The sequence below is a fragment of the Pinus tabuliformis genome, chromosome 2_2 (genome assembly GCF_031772625.1).
Source record: "Pinus tabuliformis cultivar Carrire ecotype Pingquan chromosome 2_2, CPIR1, whole genome shotgun sequence".
Lineage (NCBI taxonomy): Eukaryota > Viridiplantae > Streptophyta > Pinopsida > Pinales > Pinaceae > Pinus > Pinus tabuliformis.
The window spans coordinates 653,677,966-653,700,118 of NC_142300.1; the positions used below are offsets into that span (position 1 = coordinate 653,677,966).

General features: G+C 38.4%; 1 protein-coding gene across 1 annotated transcript in view; it reads right to left on the minus strand.

Moving 5' to 3' along the window:
• LOC149194312 (histone acetyltransferase TAP1-like) overlaps positions 1–14,877 on the minus strand; it is a 94,278-nt gene extending 79,401 nt beyond the window's left edge. Inside the window, exons 1-2 of the mRNA XM_089407627.1 lie at positions 14,472–14,877; positions 11,587–11,647 (exon numbers count right to left, since the gene is read on the minus strand). Of these exons, the coding sequence (XP_089263753.1) occupies positions 11,587–11,647; positions 14,472–14,877 (467 nt within the window). The remainder of the gene's footprint in view (positions 1–11,586; positions 11,648–14,471) is intronic.
• Positions 14,878–22,153: the final 7,276 nt, after the last annotated feature.

The window sequence follows — 22,153 nt, forward strand, 5'->3', positions numbered from 1 at the left end:
TGATCTTCTAATTTTGATAACTGTTTGATGATTGAAGAACACACTAATATAAAGAAGTTAATTTAAAGGAAACATCACAAGCAGTTATCAATAGACAGTGAAGAATCATTAACATATGAATTGCCCTAGATTCTTCAACAAGACTTTTATTATGATATTTCGAACGTTCCCCGCAGATCAATGGAACAATTACATAGACCAAAGCCAAAGCTTTCATCATCGTCATCATCATGGCTAGAGACGCAAATGCTCTCTAATTTATAGATAAATTCTCCAAGTGGGAAAATAACGACTAGTTGGCCTGATCCTTGTCAAAATAATCTCAATTGTTGATAAATATTTAATCATCTTTTAATCTCCACCGCCGAAAATATTTATTTTTGAGGAATTTTCGAATTCCTCATTTAACCCTTTTTTATTAGCTCAAAAATAATTATTTTGAGCTAATTTCCTCAAAAAATTCATTGTCTTAACCACCAAGGCTTAAGGGTCCAATTTTTCTTGAAACTTCCAATATTCACTTGGTGTGGGGCCTCCAAAAATTAATCTTTGATACCCACGAATTTTTCCTCTTGGAGAATTTAATTTCTCTAAGTCTTTAAATTTGACTCTAATTAATTTATTTTTTGGCTTAGGATTAATTTTTATTTTGTTAGAAAAATTAATTAATTGACACTCGAGGGGATTAAATATTTTTTTCACCCTCTAATATTTCAGCCATGTTGTCTAAGTAAGAAGGACCATGCACTAAAATAATTTTTACATAATATTTTATAATTACAACCCTCAAAGGGGGAACACTTGTTCGGTATAGACCCTCAAATTTCACACCCAATTTTGCGACAGAATATGATCTACTAGACCAAGTGACCTATAATAAATTAATCTAGTGAATTAGCTTAAACTATTCCCAAATCATTTTTACATAGGACTCAACTAAAACATTAGAACTCACCTAAGGCTTTGACGAAAAATTCCACCCTAGCTTTGGGGTGAGGTTAGAGGGAAAAACTTTGCCAACTATCCATGTTTAGAAACACATATGGATCAGTAAGACAAAAAACCCCCTAGGATGAAATTTTCACCAAAATAATAGGTTTACCTAGGTTGCTACATACATATATGGTCTTACTAGCATCATTTACATTACAAATTTTGCGGAATGGGTTTATAATGACTCGATAAATTGATGGTCAATGATCTCAATCCTTTCAAAAAATGTGGTGCAACTGCTACCTTGGAACTTTGACAAAATGAGTGCAACAACCCTTTCTGGGGTTTTTCCCTGGCTTGAAGCCTAATTTCTTGTGTTCTTTGTCTATTTGTAATCTTTATGTTTTGGTAATTGCTTGATTATTAAATTTAATAAGAAGCCAACAAACATTCACAAGTAATTATCCAAAAAGTGAAATCAATCATTATCTACTAGCATCTAGGCTTCTCAACAGCATGTAGGTTGAAACTTGCACTTGAATCATTCCTTAACTTGCCTTGGATGCTTCCTTGACTGAACGAGATGATTTATTAGTGAAGAAATCACTTTTGGTCCATCCTCTGCTTGATTTGACTTGGAGTATCCTTATTTTGCTCGACTTTTCAACATCTCCCTTGACCAAGTCATCTAAGTGCTTTTACCTTTGAAATAGATGCCTTATCCATTTTCCTTGCCAATTTATCCTTAACTTTGCTTGAAGACATGTCCTTGCTTGACTTGTTGATTTTCCCTGGTCCAAAGATTCATTTGAGTGAGTTGAAGAGCTCTATTGGCCCCACATTCGTGGCCAACCCCTAGAAAAGCAAGCCCCAAATGTAGATCTCTAATGTCCTTGATTGGTTGATAAATCTGGAACCTTGGTTTTATAGCAAAAAATTTGTAGATGCCAATAGACCGCTCATTTCCCCATTTGATCAAGAGGTGACCTTCAAAATATGTTGAAATTTGGTACCGGAGGACAGGTGGTTCCCTTAGGCTTTGATCTTTGGCCTAGGGAAAAGTGTCCAAAAGAATTTAATTTTTCTCCTAAAGTGACTTTATAATTTTATAAAGTTAAATCTAATTTAAAAGTGACTTTAAGTGATAAAGTTATTAAGTCTAATTTTAAAGTGACTTTTATAAAGTCAATGAAAAATTAGAAAGGAAAAGTGACTTTGGAAATAAATGACTAAGTGGGTCTTTATTAAAGTGGGGTGAATTAAAAAATAGAAAGTGAGATTTAAATGAGCATTTAATCTCAGCCATTGATCTAAATCTATTTTAGCCATTGGATTTAGAGATCACCCAAAAGTCACTTGGAGTTATATTAAAGGAGGAAAAGGAGGAAAAGGTCATTCATTCTTTCATGAGCAGATTGGGAGAAGGAGAGCAAGAGAGATTTCTGAGCAGGAAGGAGAAGGAGACAGCAGCTTGGCACACATTCCAAGGCAGCAGTTGAGCAGATTTGTACAGCTGATTCAGCACATAGTGAAAGGCAGATTTTTGCACAAAAATCGAGGAGCAGTTTGCTGATTTTTCTGCACACAAAACGGAGGTCGTACAGCATTTATTGCTGTCCTGTTTGCTGTAATTTCCAGATTGCTGTGAGGCACGGGAAAGGAGATAAGTTGTAAATTTGCTCGCTGATTTTTTGCTGAATAATTCTCACTGTAAAAAGACAATTTTCAGAAATAAAGAAGAGCTCTCAAACTGGTTTTCCCCAAGAGTTGTAGGGGGTTTTTCCAGGGTCAAGTTGACCAAAAATATCAGTGTTTTAATGTGTTTTAATGGCTGTTTTTAATTGCTGATTTTTAATTCTGCAATTTCCAGCATTTTGAAAAATTTCCAGAATTTGTGTTTTCAGCAATATTTATTTTTTTCAGTCTGTTAAATGTATGGTTATGGGAATGGGCATTTAACTACATGGGAGAAATAAGGAGAAACTGAAAACCGGGGTGGGAAAACAGAAATTTTTACATGGTATCAGAGCTTGAGTGCTGAAGGGCAGTTTGGGACAGCAAAAGGAAAAATTACAGTTGCTGATTTTTCACTCAGAAAATTCCAGCAAGCTGATTTTTTCATAAACAGCAGTTTTATCTTTACTACAGCAGTGCTATTTTTCAGTTTTAAGACAGCAGGATGTCATTGGGATTGAGGGTGGAGGATAGGCTGGATGGGCATATAAATTACAGCGTTTGGAAGGAGAGAATGCAGAGTATCTTTGAGGAGGCAAAAGTCTGGGATATCATGGTGCATACCGCACAGAACCCTGTTGTTGTGCCCACTGATGTTACTCAGTTGGCTGAGTATAAAAAGAAGAACAATAAGGGTAAGAGGCTGATTTTAGATGGAATCAAAGACCATTGCATTCCTCATGTGAGAGGAAAGAGCAATGCCCATGAGATGTGGACAGCATTGTCCAATCTCTACCAGAGTACCAATGAGAACCGGAAGATGGTCCTGAAGGAGAAGCTGAAGAACATTAAGATGGGTAATGATAGTGCAGCTGGATATCTCACAAAGATTACCAATGTGAGAGATGAGTTGGCAGCGATTGGAGAGGCCATTCCATCCACTGAGTTGGTGCGTATTGCAGTGAATGGCCTCCCCCGTTCATGGTTGAACTTTGCTGATGGGGTTTGTGCACGTGAGACCCTTCCCACATGGGAGAGGTTTTGGGATGATTGCATTCAGACAGAGATCAGGAAAGGACAGCTTGGGGCAGCCAAGCCAGTTGAGCAGGATGAGGATGTAGCACTGGTGGCAGGAGGCAAGAAAGGCAAAGGGAAGAAGCAAGCTTCCACAAGCAGTGGTGGGGGCAAAGGCAAAGGGAAGAAGCAAGCTTCCACAAGCAGTGGTGGGGGCAAAGGGCAAAGGTAAAGGTAAACCGGGGAACACACAGAAGGACTATTCCAAGGTGAAGTGTTGGAATTGTCAAAAGATGGGACACTATGCAGTTGTGTGTCCGGAGAAGAAGAAGAAGAAGGGAAAGAACCAGGACGTGGCAGCTTCAGCTGAGATTGAGGACTTTGCAGGTCGTTTTGACAGGGAGTTTGCGTTCACTACATGTGAGTCCTCTAGTGCAGGATCACCTGCCACACAGGTTCAAAGGGAGCATGCTTTTCCCTCGATTAGCGGAGCATCTACAGGTATTTGGTATGTGGACAGTGGGGCTTCACGTCACATGACAGGAGTCCGTGAGTACTTCTCAGAGCTTTCAGAGAGTGGCACTGATATTGAGGTAGTACTCGGTGATGACAGAGTTGTTAGAGCAGTCGGGATGGGAACAGTGACATTTCAGAGGGAGTCCAAACCTCCCTTGAAGGTGTCAGAGGTTCTTTATGTGCCAGGGATGAGGAAGAACCTCATATCCGTCTCAGCTTTGGAGGACAGAGGATATGACGTACTGTTCAGGGGAGGACAGGTGTTGATGTATCCCAGGGACACTCCAGCTGATTCAGCTAGAGTGATAGGTGTACGCCATGCAAAGGTGTACAAGTTTGCATTTCAGCCCCTTTTGGCATTGAGCAGTAGTACCGACAGCAGAGCTAGCAGTTCTGAGCTGTGTGAGATTTGGCACCGCAGGATGGGACATATGTATCATGGAGCCTTGAGGACATTGCGGGAGATCACTACAGGTGTGCCAGATTTCAGTACTGATCACTTTGATACTTGCAGAGGTTGTGCGATGGGCAAATTTGCCAAATCCCCTTTTCCCAGCAGAGCGACGGGGATACTTGATTTGATTCATTCCGATGTGAGCGGTCGGATGTCTCATGTTTCCTTGAGTGGGTATGAGTACTATGTTTTATTCATTGATGATCACTCCAGGAGGACCTGGATTTATTTCTTGAAGACCAAGAGTGAGGTCTTCAAGCGGTTTCAGGAGTTCAGAGCTCTTGTGGAGACACAGACAGGCCGAAAGATCAAGTCCTTGAGGTCGGACAATGGAGGAGAGTACACCCTTGGAGAGTTTGTTGACTATTGTGCGGAGGCAGGCATTAGGAGGGAGTTCACTGTTCCTTACAACCCCCAGCAGAACGGGGTTGCGGAGAGGAAGAACAGATCCATCATAGAGGCTGCCAAAGCTATGTTACATGATCAGGGGTTGCCATTGTTCTTGTGGGCAGAGGTCTGCAACACAGCTGTTTACTTGCAGAACAGGAGTCCGCATCGTGCCTTGGGGCACATGACTCCGGAGGAGGCTTTCTCTGGGAAGAAGCCTGATCTTGGTCATCTTCATATCTTTGGATGCATTACATACTCCTATATACCCAAGGAGAAGAGGACCAAACTAGAGCCCACCGCAGAGAAGGGTATCTTTGTGGGCTACAGTGAGACCTCAAAGGCCTTTCGGATTTACATTCCTGCACAGAGGAGAGTTGTTGTCAGACGGGATGTGAAGTTCGAGGAGGACAGGGCCTTTAGGAGGTCACGGGAGTTAGAGTATCTGGATCAGCCAGACCCTCAACAGCAGTTGAGTCAGTCGCAGGGATCCAGTGGGCAGGGATCAGGAGGATCCGGAGGTACATCTATGAGGATGTCAGGTCCGTTAGTGAGCAGTGGCTCATCGAGCCAGAGGGGTGGTGCTCCGGGCAGCATGCAGAGCAGTTCACAGAGCAGTTCACTAGGGAGTCCACTGATGGACATTTCACACGGTACCTCAGCTTCTACAGGTTCAGGTGCAGGCAGGAGGACAGCAGACAGACAGTCAGGAGTTCAGGCTACTGATGGTGATGAGGAGGAGGAGTTTCATTCTCCTATGGGAGAAGCATGCTCAGGGAAGAGGAAGCCCAAGTGGCTTCAGGACACCTTGAGAGATGCCACATCTGTTGCTGAGCCGAAGAGGCCGGTCAGAGAGAGTAGACCACCTGAGAGGTTTTGTAGTTATATGGCGATGGTTACCAGCATCCTTGACTCTGAGCCTTCTAGCTATGAGGAGGCAGCTAGCCAGCAGGTCTGGAGAGAGGCCATGCAGGAGGAGTATTCTTCTATCATGAAGAATGATGTTTGGGAGGTGGTGCCGAGGCCTGAGGGCAAATCCGTGGTTACTTCCAGATGGCTTTACAAGGTAAAGCATGCTGCAGATGGCAGCATTGAGAAATTCAAAGCGAGGTTTGTGGCTAGAGGGTTCTCCCAGGTAGAGGGAGTTGATTATGAGGAGACCTTCGCTCCCGTGGCTCGATATACTTCGATCCGCTCCATTATATCGATAGCAGCAGAGATGGGTTGGAAGATCCACCAGATGGATGTGAAGACCGCATTTCTCAATGGCTTCATACAGGAGGAGGTGTACATTGAGCAGCCACAGGGCTTTGAGGTGCATGGGAAGGAGTCCCATGTGTGCAGATTGAAGAAGGCCCTTTATGGCCTGAAGCAAGCTCCCAGAGCTTGGTACTCCAGGATAGATGCATACTTGCAGGGGATGGGTTTCACAAAGAGTGAGGCAGATCCGAACCTTTACTTTATTGTGATTGGTGAGGAGCCTCTCATTCTGGTGCTGTATGTGGATGACTTGATCATTACAGGTGCATAGAGACTCATAGAGCACTGCAAGAGAGATCTTGCGGCGGAGTTTGAGATGAAGGACATCGGCTTGATGCATTACTTTTTGGGTTTGGAGGTGTGGCAGGAGGAGGGGCATTTCTTCCTGGGGCAGGGGAAGTATATTGTGGACATCCTTAGCAGATTCCACATGGAGGATTGTAGACCCATGTCGACACCGATGATCACCAACTGGAATAAGCTTCATGCTTCGGATTCCGAGTTGGTGGATCCCACATTGTACAGGAAGCTGATTGGTTCCTTGATGTATTTGGTCAACACTAGACCAGATATCTGTTTTGCAGTCAACACGATGAGTCAGTTTATGTGCGAGCCTAGGAAGGTTCACTGGGTGGCTGCAAAACACATTTTGCGGTACTTGCAGGGGACAGTGGATTATGGTCTGGACTACAGGCAGGGAGATGGAGTGAGATTGGCAGGATACACTGATTCTGATTGGGCAGGTTGTGCTTCTGATAGGAAGAGCACTTCAGGGTGTTGTTTTGGGTTGGGTTCAGCAGTAGTGTCATGGTTCAGCCGGAAGCAGCAGTCAGTAGCACTGAGTTCAGCGGAAGCAGAGTATATGGCAGCCAGTCTAGCTAGTTGTGAGGCCATCTGGCTTCGCAAGATGTTGTTTGGCTTATTTGGTCAGCCGTTGAGACCTTCAGTGATTTACTGTGATAATCAGAGTTGCATTAAACTCACGGAGAATCCAGTATTTCATGACAGGTCAAAGCATATCGGGATCAGATATCATTTCATCAGAGACTATGTTCAGAAGGGAGCTGTGAAGCTTGAGTATATTTCCACTGATGAGCAGGTTGCAGATATCCTTACCAAAGCCTTACCACGGGGCAAGCATGTCTACTTCAGAGACAAGATGGGTGTGGTGAGGAACACCTTCCTCGGTAAGAGGGAGTGTTGAAATTTGGTACCGGAGGACAGGTGGTTCCCTTAGGCTTTGATCTTTGGCCTAGGGAAAAGTGTCCAAAAGAATTTAATTTTTCTCCTAAAGTGACTTTATAATTTTATAAAGTTAAATCTAATTTAAAAGTGACTTTAAGTGATAAAGTTATTAAGTCTAATTTTAAAGTGACTTTTATAAAGTCAATGAAAAATTAGAAAGGAAAAGTGACTTTGGAAATAAATGACTAAGTGGGTCTTTATTAAAGTGGGGTGAATTAAAAAATAGAAAGTGAGATTTAAATGAGCATTTAATCTCAGCCATTGATCTAAATCTATTTTAGCCATTGGATTTAGAGATCACCCAAAAGTCACTTGAATCACCCAAAATTCACTTGGAGTTATATTAAAGGAGGAAAAGGAGGAAAAGGTCATTCATTCTTTCATGAGCAGATTGGGAGAAGGAGAGCAAGAGAGCAAGAGAGATTTCTGAGCAGGAAGGAGAAGGAGACAGCAGCTTGGCACACATTCCAAGGCAGCAGTTGAGCAGATTTGTACAGCTGATTCAGCACATAGTGAAAGGCAGATTTTTGCACAAAAATCGAGGAGCGGTTTGCTGATTTTTCTGCACACAAAACGGAGGTCGTACAGCATTTATTGCTGTCCTGTTTGCTGTAATTTCCAGATTGCTGTGAGGCACGGGAAAGGAGATAAGTTGTAAATTTGCTCGCTGATTTTTTGCTGAATAATTCTCACTGTAAAAAGACAATTTTCAGAAATAAAGAAGAGCTCTCAAACTGGTTTTCCCCAAGAGTTGTAGGGGGTTTTTCCAGGGTCAAGTTGACCAAAAATATCAGTGTTTTAATGTGTTTTAATGGCTGTTTTTAATTCTGCAATTTCCAGCATTCTGAAAAATTCCCAGAATTTGTGTTTTCAGCAATATTTATTTTTTTCAGTCTGTTAAATGTATGGTTATGGGAATGGGCATTTAACTACATGGGAGAAATAAGGAGAAACTGAAAACCGGGGTGGGAAAACAGAAATTTTTACAAAATATCTCTAGAAGTCCCACATGCCCCTCAAAAGTAGGATGACCCTCTTTGACTAGCATATTTACCTCCTCGATCAATGTTTCTGCAAAATTCCAAAGGGCATGAGGAGTATAAATTTTGTTGCTCTAAGCACTTTGAGCAATGACCTCATGGGAACCTATGCATTGGGGGGATCCACAAACTGCATTGGGAATAGAAAATTGTTGGAAAATGAGATTGCCATACCACAGAGCTGTGACATGATGAAAACACCAAGGCCAAGAAATGCCCCATACAGACTCAATAAGACAACCAAGTGGAGAAAAGGAAGGTTCCTCAAGATCAAAGGGATTATATAAGGGAAGAGTACAATAGGCGAACACCTTTAACAGTCTAGACATTGAGTTGTCCCATAAATCACAAGTCCTAATAGATCCACCTCCAATATGCCCGCATACCACCCTAATACATAGGGATGCGCATCAAGGCAAAGAGTAACTTCCCACCAAGTGGATGCCAGCGATGCCATAAAACCAGGCAACATGGAAATGAAGCTAAGAAGACTAGCCATGATCGTCCACACATCGGGACCTATGACACGTTCTCACATACAGAACATCCCACATGGTTTTAGACTTGATTTCCTTGGGCTTACAATCATGCGGCCAAAAATGAATTTGTGCATATATGTACCCCTGCTGAAAGAAGGGTAACAGGACCTTAGCTACACATTCCCCAAGGTGTGGGATGGCGTGGGAACATATGCAATGCTACTACAATAGAATATTCAATTTGAATATTCCCTTTTTTATGTCAGCTCCAACTATGTGATAAAATTAAAAATAGGAACAGACGGATAAAAGAGAGAAGACAAAAACAAATGGATAAAAAGGGAAAGTGTCGCATCAAAATTTTTAGTTCTATTTCCTTCCAGCTACTCAACGACTACAGGGCTTCATTAACATAAGAGGAAGAAATAAGATTAAAAGGAACTTGAAGAATGATTTAAGAATGTGCCAAAGAGATTTAATGTTTAAACCCAACTATCCTGCACCATAATTTCATTACTATTCTTAGCCATCAATTTATAGCAATAATTTAAGGACTATCTTTTTAAAACGCAGTATACATCACAATCGAAGTCAGCATACATGTATATCAAAGCTGATACATCCAGGAGCCACGGAGCAGGCATAATAAATCCCCCTTCCTACATAAGCCAGGCAAACTAGTATATACTCTTTGGCTCCACATTCAAGAGTATTATCTTGATGTTGAAGAAAAGTGAGCCAAAGTCTTTGGACAAGTTTGTCCCATTACACAACTACGAAAGCTGACCTGCAGTTGTGTTTTTTGAACAGAATATGGTGAATGGTCAAAAAAAAATACTAGGAAGTCCTTTCTGTAATTTAGACTACCCAATGTTCCCAATTCAAGTAACCATTCAAAAGTAAACTATTATTATCATCACAGATCCAACAAGAATTCATAATTTCAATTAATTTGGCAAACCAGTGATAGATTTTAGCGAAAGAAAATTAAGGAATTGCATATGATGGAAGAGGAAACTTATAGACAACCATGTTTTGCATTTGAAATTCTACTGTCGCATCTACTAAAGATCATTCTGACATTACATGCTATGTTGGATGATTACTTCCATATTAACATGATTCAGCCATATTGGCCCTTTTGCTGTATGGAAATTCAGCAGCAGCAAGCAATTCAGCAAATTTTCCGTACAGTAGGGAATCAATACCCTTGTGTACTTTTGAATGCCTTTGATAATATACCTCATGACTTTCATAAACATCCACCCATAAACCCAATATAAAACAGCCAAAACCCCCAAAAATATTCTCAATAAATGATAAATATATACTAAATCACTAAATTTTCAAGGAATGAATTTTTTTTTCCATTTATTGGCTTGCAGATTCCTGATGCTGAAATTCTTCTAAAAGTTGGAACAAAATGCATGTTTCTGTATCTTTGATATGTATACTCCGTATTGGAGTCATACTAGATTTTTTCATTACCCATTTTTGCCTTATCAATTATGTTCTAATTTGAATTTGTAATCCTATTTGAATCTTGGTACTATGATTTTTGCCCTCAATTTAGAAAATAGGAAATTCATGTCTCCAAGACTATAGTTCACAAAAATATAAAGATGCATTCTTCATCGAGATCTTTAAGAGCAGTTCTCAATAGAATCTAAGACGAGTCATGCACACAAAAACAACAAATTTGGACATGTAAAATAAAGCAGGAAAAAACATTGAATTACTACAGGGCTAAATAGTATTCCTCAAAATGATAGTGGACAGTGCTAAATAAGAAATTTATTTGATTTGTTTTGTAACTTGAAAATTAGGCAGGTTCTGAAATTGACAAATGAGTTGTGGTTTTTATATACAAGGTAATCGAAATTGTTATTTACACGATCAGAAAGCTATTTGACTAGGAAATTAATTTCCTATGCTACATGTCAGTATTGTTTGTTGGCTTTTGCTAGTAATGTAGATCCCCTTTAAGCTTTCAGCTACATCCATTTGACACATCATTCCATACATTTTTTTTTTATCCATAATATTCTGGATAACAATATAACAATACGAGAGTTGTAAGGGACAGACATAAGATAATTCCTAAATTCCACTGCAACGAATACTTATTTATAATGCACCAATGTACTTTAAATATGCTCCCCAATCAATAAACTATTTGATATCCATAGTCTCGAAGTAAACTAAAGGTCTCAGATGAAGTTAGCTGATCGCATTTTTATGTCTATATAAGGTACCATGCGATGATCATAATGTTCCAAAAATAAATGCCAATGATGATTATATAATTAGTTTATACCTTGACATTGGGCTTTGTGCATAGTATTATTTCACAAGCTCTATTAACAACATGACATTTCCACCAAGCCCGCTGAAGCTTTCAATCCCATGACATTTTATAAAACTGATTTATGTCATCTGCTTATTGCTATATTCAGAGATGTTTGAAACAGCATAGTTTAATTGCACGTACATGCACTAACCTCACACAGACCAACAGGGACAATGGTGAAGAAAATAGTTTCTACAAAACTCCCAGGTTAATATCTGAGATTTAAGTTTTTACCTGGATCTGATTGAGTCCCAAAAATTAGCCTTCAGGCGGAAAATACGTCCTCTGTTTATTCCTGTAATTAGATAAATTATCATCAGACATGCAATAAGAAGTTCTAGTCCAGAAAGAAACAAGAGAGAATTCAATGTTCCTTGAATTCCTCAAGAGGCATTAGAAATATCTGATATCATGAAGAAAAAATATGTAATAATTTTCAGTTGAATTTCGTATTTCATTTCACTTGTATCTAGGAGGTGTAAGAAATATCTGAATAGTGAAAATTATGTAAAATTCTAAAATATAATTTTCTGCTAAATTTTCATATTTTCTAAACATTCTCTTGAATCCAAGAAAGAACATAAGAGTTTTTCATAGAAGTGTTACCCCTCAAGTTGCATGAGGCTTATATCTTGATTGAAGACCCTGCCCAAGCAGGCAGTGTGTAATCGGGTCCAAATCCTAACAGGCCTCACTACACCCTTTCTGGTGTGTGATCGGGCTCAGACCTCACTCAACCGTTCATGGTGATTAATTGAGTCTCCTTCGAGAGGCACTCACTAACCTAGTGAGCACCTTGGGCCTTGTTGACCACAAATTTGTCAGCAGTGCAAGAAGCAGGGTATAAAGCAATGGATAAAAATTTTGAGTCAATTTCATCAATTCTAATTCCAAATTCTGCTTTTATATTGTAAAAATGATTCTAGTATGACACTATTAAGCCATGTAACAACACCTAGGTAAGTTTATTATTCTTATCAAAGGGTTTCACTCTAGGGAGTTTCTTCCCTTAGCTGTGAGCCCCAGAGGGTTAGGCCCTTGGCCTCCCTCTCCATTGAGCCACTAGCCCCACAACCCATAAGGGCCCTTCCTGTCAGGATATTCTGACACACAGGAAATAGTTAAGTATAACTTGGTCTAGTGTAGAGTTAGGTAAAGTGTGTTTCTTTACTATGTACATTTGTAACTTATAATCTGACGGTCACGATATGTTCTAGAGATGAAATGATCCGACGGTTCATTCTCGCTCGGTATTACCGACACTTGATCCGTGGCTTAACACCCGATTGGTCCATGATCTCTATTTAAAGAGCATGGAGGGTCATTTGTAGGATAACTGTTCATGAGAGAAGCTTATATAAATTTTCTTTCTTTTATTAATAAATTGCCTGAAGTGGCCGCGTTGGCTCAAGCCGTGGATTGTTTCCCTCTTTGAGGGTTTTAACCATGCCAAGAATACTGGTGTATTGATCTGTGATATGTTTGTGAGCGGTGTCCTTTGGTGTTCTATCTGAGGAACTTACCTTGTAAATTCCTACATGGTATCAGAGCTATTTGAGGGCCGCATCCGTTGGTGATCCAAATCCGAAGCCGGTACCACTGCATCCGACTACCGTTTACTAGATCTAGTATTTATGACTGCTTTCGGGCCGAGAGGACTGCTCTATTGTGTTAGAAGCATCTGTTCCAATGAGGAACCCCTTTCGTTTCATGCGAAAAGGTTTTCGATAGCCCTAGCTACGTCATTTTTAAGATCTGGAGGTATACAGTGTTTATTTGCAGTTTTAGTTATTCATCTCTCTGTTTATTTCGGTTTATTTAGCTCTCTGTTTTTTATTACCGGATCTATACCTTTCATTTTTGCGTATTCTCTTTGCCCCGTGACTCTGTGCGATCTGGGAAAATCAGAAACAGAAAGGAAAGATTTTTTTCATGTGTATGCTCTTTTCCGCCGCGCCTTAGTGTGATCTCGGAAAATCATAAACATTGAGGAAAATATTTAGTTTCTAGCGAAAGCTAACTTCAAGCCATAAGGTTTGGTTTTTTTTGCATGTCCATGTTGGGTTGTGTGGTTTTTTGTTTTGTAGGCAAAAAGAGTTTTTTCAAGTAAGCACGCACCCCAAAGCTTCAGTGACTAAAAAAAAAACCCTTCCTCTTTTCCAAAAATTACTAACCTTTTAAACTAGCTCACTTGGTCCAAAGTTACTTTATGAGAATAGAAGTCTTGGGTTCAAATCTTTCTTTTTGTTGAGTTACTTTTTCAAAAAGTACATGTAACTTATGTTTTAAAGTTACTTTATGTAAAAGTGTTCTCACCCATTATAAAAGGTGAGTCACTTATAATTCTAAAGTTTCTTTATCTTTTATATAAGTTACAATTTATTGGGTAGCTCATAAAGTACCATTGTAAAAGTGACTTTCACTTATTTATAAAAGTGGGCCACATAATTTTTTTTTAAGTGAGCTAATTAGATTAAATCTTGGAGCGGGGGGAATTTTTTTTTTTTAATATAACATTATCATTCACTTCCACACATTCACGCACTTCGTCGGCATCTTCAACAACTTTTCTTCAAAAAGCCATAACTTCTTCATCCGGAAGCCATTTTCAGAGTTTTTTTTCAATCAGCCTAATTTTTCGAGATCTTTCCGTTGGAACACTTAGTTTCAGCATCTACAGGTTCAGTTTCTGTTAAAATGGAAATTCCATGCCAAGTTATTCTTGACAGCACCAACTACTTCCAATGGTGGTCCTACATTGTGGATTTACTTAGAAGTAAAGGTCTTTACAGAATAGCCTCAGGCCAAAAAACTAAACCTAAAGATGAAGATAAGGCAGCCAAATGGGAAAATAGGCAAGATCAAGCACGTGGGTTGATAGGGATGTCTATTTCTCCAAACCTTAGATTCCATGTTGCAGAACTTGATACCCCTAATGAAGCAATGAAACAACTCACTAAAGTTTTTGGAATTAAAAATGAAATTAGAGCCCATCAACTCGAAAATGAGTTGCTTACGTTGGACCCCAATAATTTTTCTTCCATTGAAGATTTTTTGTCCAAGTTCAAGACCCTTAGACTTCTCTTGGAAGGTGTTAAGGTTAAGAAAGAAAATGGTACCTATTTCTATTTTCATCTTCCTTGTAATGTACGCAAATTCTTCATCTGAAAGTTCTTCATCTTCTTCTTCCTCCTTGCAACAACTAGATCTAGGTTTGAATACATGTTTTTCCTTCTCGATCTTCTTGGATGTTGGAGATGTTTTTTCTATATTAAATGAACCATTTTCCTCCTCAATCCTCATTTCATACGCAATAGGTATCCCATGTAGTTTGTCCATACTCAAGTTGCTTAAATCTGATCTATCTTGTAAGACAGAAACCTTAGGATTACATCTTGCTCGAAGAGTTTTGAGGACTTTCCGAACAATGACCTTTTTGTCAATTGGTTCTCCTAAACCTTTCAAGGCATTTGTTATTTGATCTACACATTGAAAGTCAATTACTATGTTCTCATCTTCCTTCATCCTTAGTTGTTCAAATTGAGCTCTGTAAATTTGAAGTTTTGCTTCCTTAACCTACAAAACCTTCGAGTCTCCTACATATATGTTTTGAAGCTTGTCCCATAGCTCCTTACTTGTTTTACAACCCAACACCTTAACATAGACAGATTGAGTGAATCCACTTATAATAAGATCCTTTGCATTGGCATCATTTACAAGATTTTTTTACCTTGTTCATCCTTTGTTGTTTTATAGCCTTGTTCGAATATTTCCCAAACCTTAGATCCTTGTCCAAGCAAATGAACCGTCATCCTTCCGCTCCATAGTGCATAGTTATCTCCATTAAATAGAGGAACTCTATTCTTGGTGTATTCCATTATCTCCTTCCAGTTGTTAAACTGCTACTGAAGGAACCAAGCTCTGATACCAATTGTTGGAAATACTAAGAGGGGAGGTGAATCAGTGTTTCTTGGCAATTAGCACTTTATTAAACTTTTTTAGAGCATTAGTTAATATTCAGTTATTATTATTATTGTTCAGTAAGAGCAATAAAAATAATGTAAAATAGAGACTAGACACAAGATTTTTAGGTGGAAAACCCCCTCTGGGTCAAAACCACCAAACGCTTTTCTAATAAGTTCTTTAATATTCAGCCCAAACTGAAAAGAAAGCTACAACTTCCTAGAACTCTAGAAAAGCATTCTTCTCTAGCTCCCCCTGGAAGCCCCAACGCCCTGGTTTTATCAACAGTTAGCGGAATGGATGCCCCAACACCCAGGTGATCCACAACTCACCCTAGCACCACCCTACTAAAAGTGTTTAGACCCCAACCTGAAGTTGACTTCATTCACCAGCCTAACACCACCCTACCACCCTATAAAGACAAAAACATGACACAGTGGATTCAATGGATCCACTAACAAGATGTGCAATGACTCGTTGACTCTTGACTCTTTAGACCCTTGACCTTTGACTATTCTTCAGCTCAATGACTCGACAAATTTACAATGATATACAATAACCTTGACTCAAATTTACTCTTAACTCTTTACACCCTGTGGATTCAATGAGTCCACTTACAATAATTTCAATGACTTTTTGACTCTCCTTCAGTTCAATGACTTTGACATATTTCAAACGGTGTAAAATATAATTCTTGACAAAATGACCTTTGACTTAATTAATCCAATATGGTGACTTACATGTTGACTCAAGACAAAGAACTTCACAATTGTATAATGCTTCCTTGGCGAGGTAACCTTGATAATGATGTAACATGGCAATGACGTGACCTTTTGTTGATGATGTTGCTTTGTTGATGATACCCTTGCTGCTATTCTTTAAATAACGATATATCTTAGTAATGATATCTTGAAGCTTGGCTATCAGTGTGTCTATTATTTCAAGTTGCTCTTTTCTTGAATCTTCACAATTGTTCTTTGATGATGTTGCTACTGTGTTGAACCTGCGATCGTGATAACCCAATACCAAAAATAAACTAATTCAGGAACTCAAACTTACCTGTGCCTGCACAAAAGGGTTAGATCAATCAAGATAGAAAACAAATACACACTACTTAACTGACTTACTTTTGTTTGCAGTACACATGTAAGTACATGAAAATAAATGTACACGTTATATGATTTACAATGCATACCAGTACCTGAAGTGAGTTTGTGTCTTGCTTATTGTTCTTATGTTCTTGGCTTGTTCAATCACTACCATCAATCTAAGATTGAACAGACTGTTGACTAGGACAGACGTAATGAATACCTTCAATTCTATCTAGACCTAAATGACACCCCATGAAAGCTATACAAGAATTTTAATGACTTTTAATTACAAATTTTATACAAACGCTAATCAAGCACAGTACACAACTCTACAACACTAAATGCAAACCCTAACATAATTCAACACAATTCTAACTAATAACCATAACTTGTAATGCAATCCTTAACTTGACACAACAAACTATTAGTGCCCTCAACTTATTACAGTCCAAATTACTATACAAACCTTAGAGTACACACGTCCATAAAAATTTAACAATGATACATACCGAAATTCTTAATATTATATGGTTCTCAAGTAACCAAGCCCAATACGTCCTTTTATAATGTCCTTTGCAGTCCTGTGGAAGAGGTCCAAGACCCCAATGCAAGAACCGAAACCATAAAATGTCTCTTCACTAGACTTGTCGTCCGTTTCTCTTCTTAACTAAACCAGAAACATAATTTCCTCGCTATACCTATAATGATGCTTGAAACTCTGTGATATAGGCCTAGACTGAGACCTCGCTATCTTGCCGAAATCCTTGCTAACCTTTGGTGATTAGACCTGCAACAAAACCGAGCCCTAACAAAAATGGATCTGCATTAATTTACTTGAGGGCAGTCTGAAATTTCAGAGATATCCCTTCAATTCATAATCTCCACTATGCCAAGGTTTCACAACATATATATAGTATAAAGTTATTAATTAGACGTTGGAGAATTACTTATAATAAAATATATTAAGTCCTAAGACAAAGTTTATAATAGTGAGAGGATTTTGGGGAAGACTTTATTAATTAAAAGTTGGGGAGTATAATAATATTTTTTAATATGTATCTTTTATTCTATGGTAGGTGGGTTAGTTTAATAGTTCACTAATATTTGTATCAATGTGGAAAAAGTTGAAGTCGGGATTAATTCGGCAAGGGTCCAAAAGTTGAAAAACTCGTTAAATTCAGGAGTTTTGTGAAAAAGTCGGAAAAATTAAAAATACACAAAATTATTCATTTCTTTTTATTTTTTTTAATATCTAGAGTCGAAATCATAGTTTAGAGGTGTTTTCAGTGTTTTACTACAATGTCATTCTTTACATGTGAATTTAATCACTAAAATCATGTTATACTCTTGCAGTCTACATTCTAACTGCATTTTATCACCAATGCTTTTCAACATTATCCACAAAAAATATGATCATAACAGTGTTGATTCTTGGGAATGTTCTTCAGCTATTTACACTTCCTTGCTTGCTAGTCTGGATACTCCTTATCCTCTTGCTCTTATGTCTCACAATCATTCTCGTCGAGGTAGGTATGCACTTCTTTTTCATAGTCTTCTTAGTTTCTTATAGCAGCCTTCTGACAGCTTAGCCTCTGGCTAATGTCTCTTCTCTGTATTTTTTTGCACATCTCATATAGATCCCTATTGTTTTGCAAACATAACATCCAGCGAGAGAAAACCAATAATAGCCATATATGCTTCAACATTCAACATAACATAACAACTAGGCAATTAATTTTCTCAGTAACACCAACCAACTATAATGCTCGAAATTAAGATTCAACAACAAAACAAATTGCACAGCACAACGTTATCATCAAATTTCTAGGGCTATGTTTGAAAGATTCCACTCTCTGCCTTAAGACTAAACAGCAGAAAATTATATCAATTTCGTCTTTGCGGCCTCTTTATCCGCGGCCTGGGAGGGAGGCCAACATTTTGGGTCGACTCCCGATTAAATCGGGAGTATAACGATTAAATCGTGATTTTTTCCTTTTTGAAAAAGTCGCCAAAAAGTCGGGGGATTAAATCGCTTAGTTTAAAAAATCGCATTTTTAGGATTAAATCACGATTTTTTGCAGACTTTTTCCATACTGATTTGTATTAATACTTGTTGACTCAAATTATTTCTATTAGTGGCATACCCTTAATAAATCTTAATAAAAGCCTTAAATTTGATGTTAATACTAAATAGCAAGCAAATCAATGATTGGCTTAGTGCATTTGGTCCTACCAAGATTATGAAGTAAATGATTGAGTTACTACCTTTGGTTCTTGAAGATATTCAACTTATACGTGGTGAGATGGTGATAAGCAATTTCATATATTGATAACCGTAGGAGGAGGTATCATATCACTACCACAGGGGTTTTAGCCCACAAAACTGGGTCTTCAACATCAAACTCAATTTTGTCTCAAACCAGCAGGAACCATGGGGCGTACCATATATCAATAGAAACATCTCGTGGAGGAGAATCTATCTAGAACTATCCTAACACGAGATTGCATGAATTGCCATGTCAAATTTACTGACAAAAATAGGGGTAGCTCCTAGTGCTGCTTGGGTTGAGATCAATGACAACCACCTAACAACACTAATAGCCCTAAAAATACATTCAAATTGGTAAAAATCTCTTAAAATCTCAAAATCTAAATTTTCCTAAAATTTGGCCACTTGGGCATCGTAGATCTAGCCTAGATCTACACTTCTGCTTGCTGGAATTTTCTGCATAACTGAATATAGCAGATCTGTAAATTTCTAAATCACACATCTCAAGAGGACTCAAAAATTAGTTTTTTCATATTCAGCAAATTTTTCCTATTTTTTGGCATATTAGGCATCACTTTTAGCATCACTAGTTTGTTGATCTGTGGTTTGTTTACTGTTGTAATAAGTCATTTCAGATCTGAAATATTACAGAACACATCATCATAAAGGAGGCTGAAATCAAAAATTTATATGTGCTAACCATTGGAAAAGAATTTTTTTACATGCTTGATAGAATTTCATGATTTAAAGTGATTTTCCTACTGTTGTCATAACACTAATAAATTCTGAAATTTCTGAAGCATTATTGCTTATCTAAATTGTCGGAAATCTGAAATTTGCTTATCTCATCTTGGTTTTAAAAATTGTTTTAGTTTGCACTTGAAAAAACTCAAAAATCCGAGTCTAATCTCGTTGATGAAAAGAGTTAACTTGAGCATCTAAAATTCAATTGGCATTTGGTACTAGTATAAGAATATTTTTTATTTACATCTTGTGTTGGTAGGTAAGTGCTTTAGTTTCTCTGAATTGGTTAAACATCTTGTGAATTGATCTATAGTTGAAGCTTGCACTTGTATCTTTAAGCACCCATCTTGTCTTAAGATTGTTATCTGATCAGTGTTAAGTACTCTGGCTACAAGATAATTCACATTCAGTGCTTAAATAGCATAAACAACCTTAATTCAAGAAGTCTTCAATCATCATCATTGCATAAGCATTCTAGGATCTAGCTTGCATTAAAAAATTTAACTCATAGCATAAGCTAGGTTGATAGAGATCTAGGGAAAACCTTCTCACCTAGCTTGAAGGATTGGCAACTCTTCGATGGTTAACACAGTGACCTTGCAGTCGTCAAAGCCACAACCTCTGTAGCACCGGGTGATAGAAGCACAATAGAAGGTACCGTTAATCAGGGCCTAGCCTGCTTCCTGTTGACCTCCTTCCCACAACCTACCCTGGAGCCCAGCTTCAAAATAGTTAAAAGAAGGTTACACTTAGATTAGGCATATAACTAAAAATAACCAAGATCACTGCATCACACATAGATCCTAGGACCCGCACATCATATAGGTTAGTCAATCATTTAAGCAGCGGGTGTCCATCCAGTTACTTGGCAATAATTTGTAAAAAGTAAGAATTGTGACTCCATAAGGCACTGGTCTCATATTTAAAAGCTAATCTAATCATAAATCTTGCTAAATTTAACTGAGTAGCTAGGCCACTCATCAATGTCTCTCAAACAAGTTGGTTCCCAACTTGTTTCCTTCACCTCATTCCACAAGGGCTACCCCCGATAGCCTACTGTTGGGAGACAGCAAGAACGGAGTGGGCAGGGATCAGAGTGACAGCCCCCGCCCTAAGCAGTTGTCGTGGTACAATCCAGGCAAATACATTTTTTGGCGTCGTTGTCGGGGAGGATTTTATCTCGTTCTCAGCGCTTCAACGACATTCTCTCATTTTTTCCTTTCATTTTGTGATCTTTCCATCTTTCATTCGTGGTCCCATCAATGCCACAACATTTTTTAGCGTCGTTGTCGGAGACGAGTTTGCTCGTTGGCGGGGTTTACGACAATCTTCATAATCTCCATAATTTCCTAATCCTTCTTCATTAGCCCGTCAAACAGCATGACATTCTTTGGCACCTTCTTTCATCATTCTTCATATTTTCATCACCTTATCCTTTTTTCTCTCACTAATCCTTCCATCTTGTTCATTCACACTTTTAGCACTTGGACATTTAGGTTGGTTTCCAGTTTGGGTGGCAACTCCACTTATTCATCCATTTACAAAAGCTTCCATTCTAGTAGATATTCATTTTCTCAAATAGGAAGCCCTCCCTGATATCCATTTGCTTCTCCCTAACTAACTTTTCGGTTTTTTTTTTTGGATTGTAGAGCTAGATTCATGTTCAAGTGGCAACTCCACTTCTTTCATTTTTTGCAAGAATTTCTGCTAGAAGCCCGCTTCTTGTGGATCTCTTGATTTTCTTGAACAAAGATTTTTCCCTCTAACATCCATTAGCTCCTTGTTCCCTTAAGCAAGTCATCATGGATGACTTGTTCGCCCCTCTGCATTTACTGACATTCCTCATGATATTCCGAAAATGGTTATTAATAAAGTACATTCTTTCACGGGTAATGATGCAATCATTGCTATAAAGCACATCCAAAGGCTCAGAGTTTGTCTGGAATGTGACTGCATACAATCATGAAGATGTCAAGATGCAACTCTTTGCCCTTTCCTTGGAAGGTGATGTTAGGTATTGGTTTTATGATTTTCCTAACGATCCTTTTGACTCCTTACAAGCCATCATCGATACTTTTAAAAATAGATATGGAAATCAAAGGGGCTCACCTTGTGCCTCTTATACTATGAAGAAGGATGAAAGTGATCCTGCAAAAGACCCAAATATATAGAAAGATGTCAAGAGAATGTACTACATCAACCTCTTCCATATTGCAGACTTTGTGACCATTCTCATGATGAATCCACTTGTGTTGTTGCAAGAAGAATCCTTGATAGTGGAAAGGCAAGTACGAAGGATCAAATTAATATTGATGATGAAAAAAAAAATGATAAGCATCTTATCAATAAGTTAACTCAAATGGTGGAAACCATGAGACTTATTCAAGAGAAATTGTTAGTTGATCACTCTAGCGAAATGAGATCCATGCACATAAGGTGAATGGCTATTGAAGCAAAACATATTGAAGAGATAAACTCCATAAAGGAAAATCATAGGAAAGAAATGAGCTCTATTCAAGACAAGGAAGTTAGTCTTCATAACAGGCTATTAGCCATAGAAGAACAGCATGTTGAGGAACTAAAAACTATGGAAATTAATCATTCTCATCAAATGGCCACCATACAAAAATGTTTGATCACCATGGAAGCAAATCATAAGGAAGAAATAAGTTTTATTCAAGTAAATCATGATAAGGCAATTAGAGATATGGAAGGTGATCATATATGCTTTCAG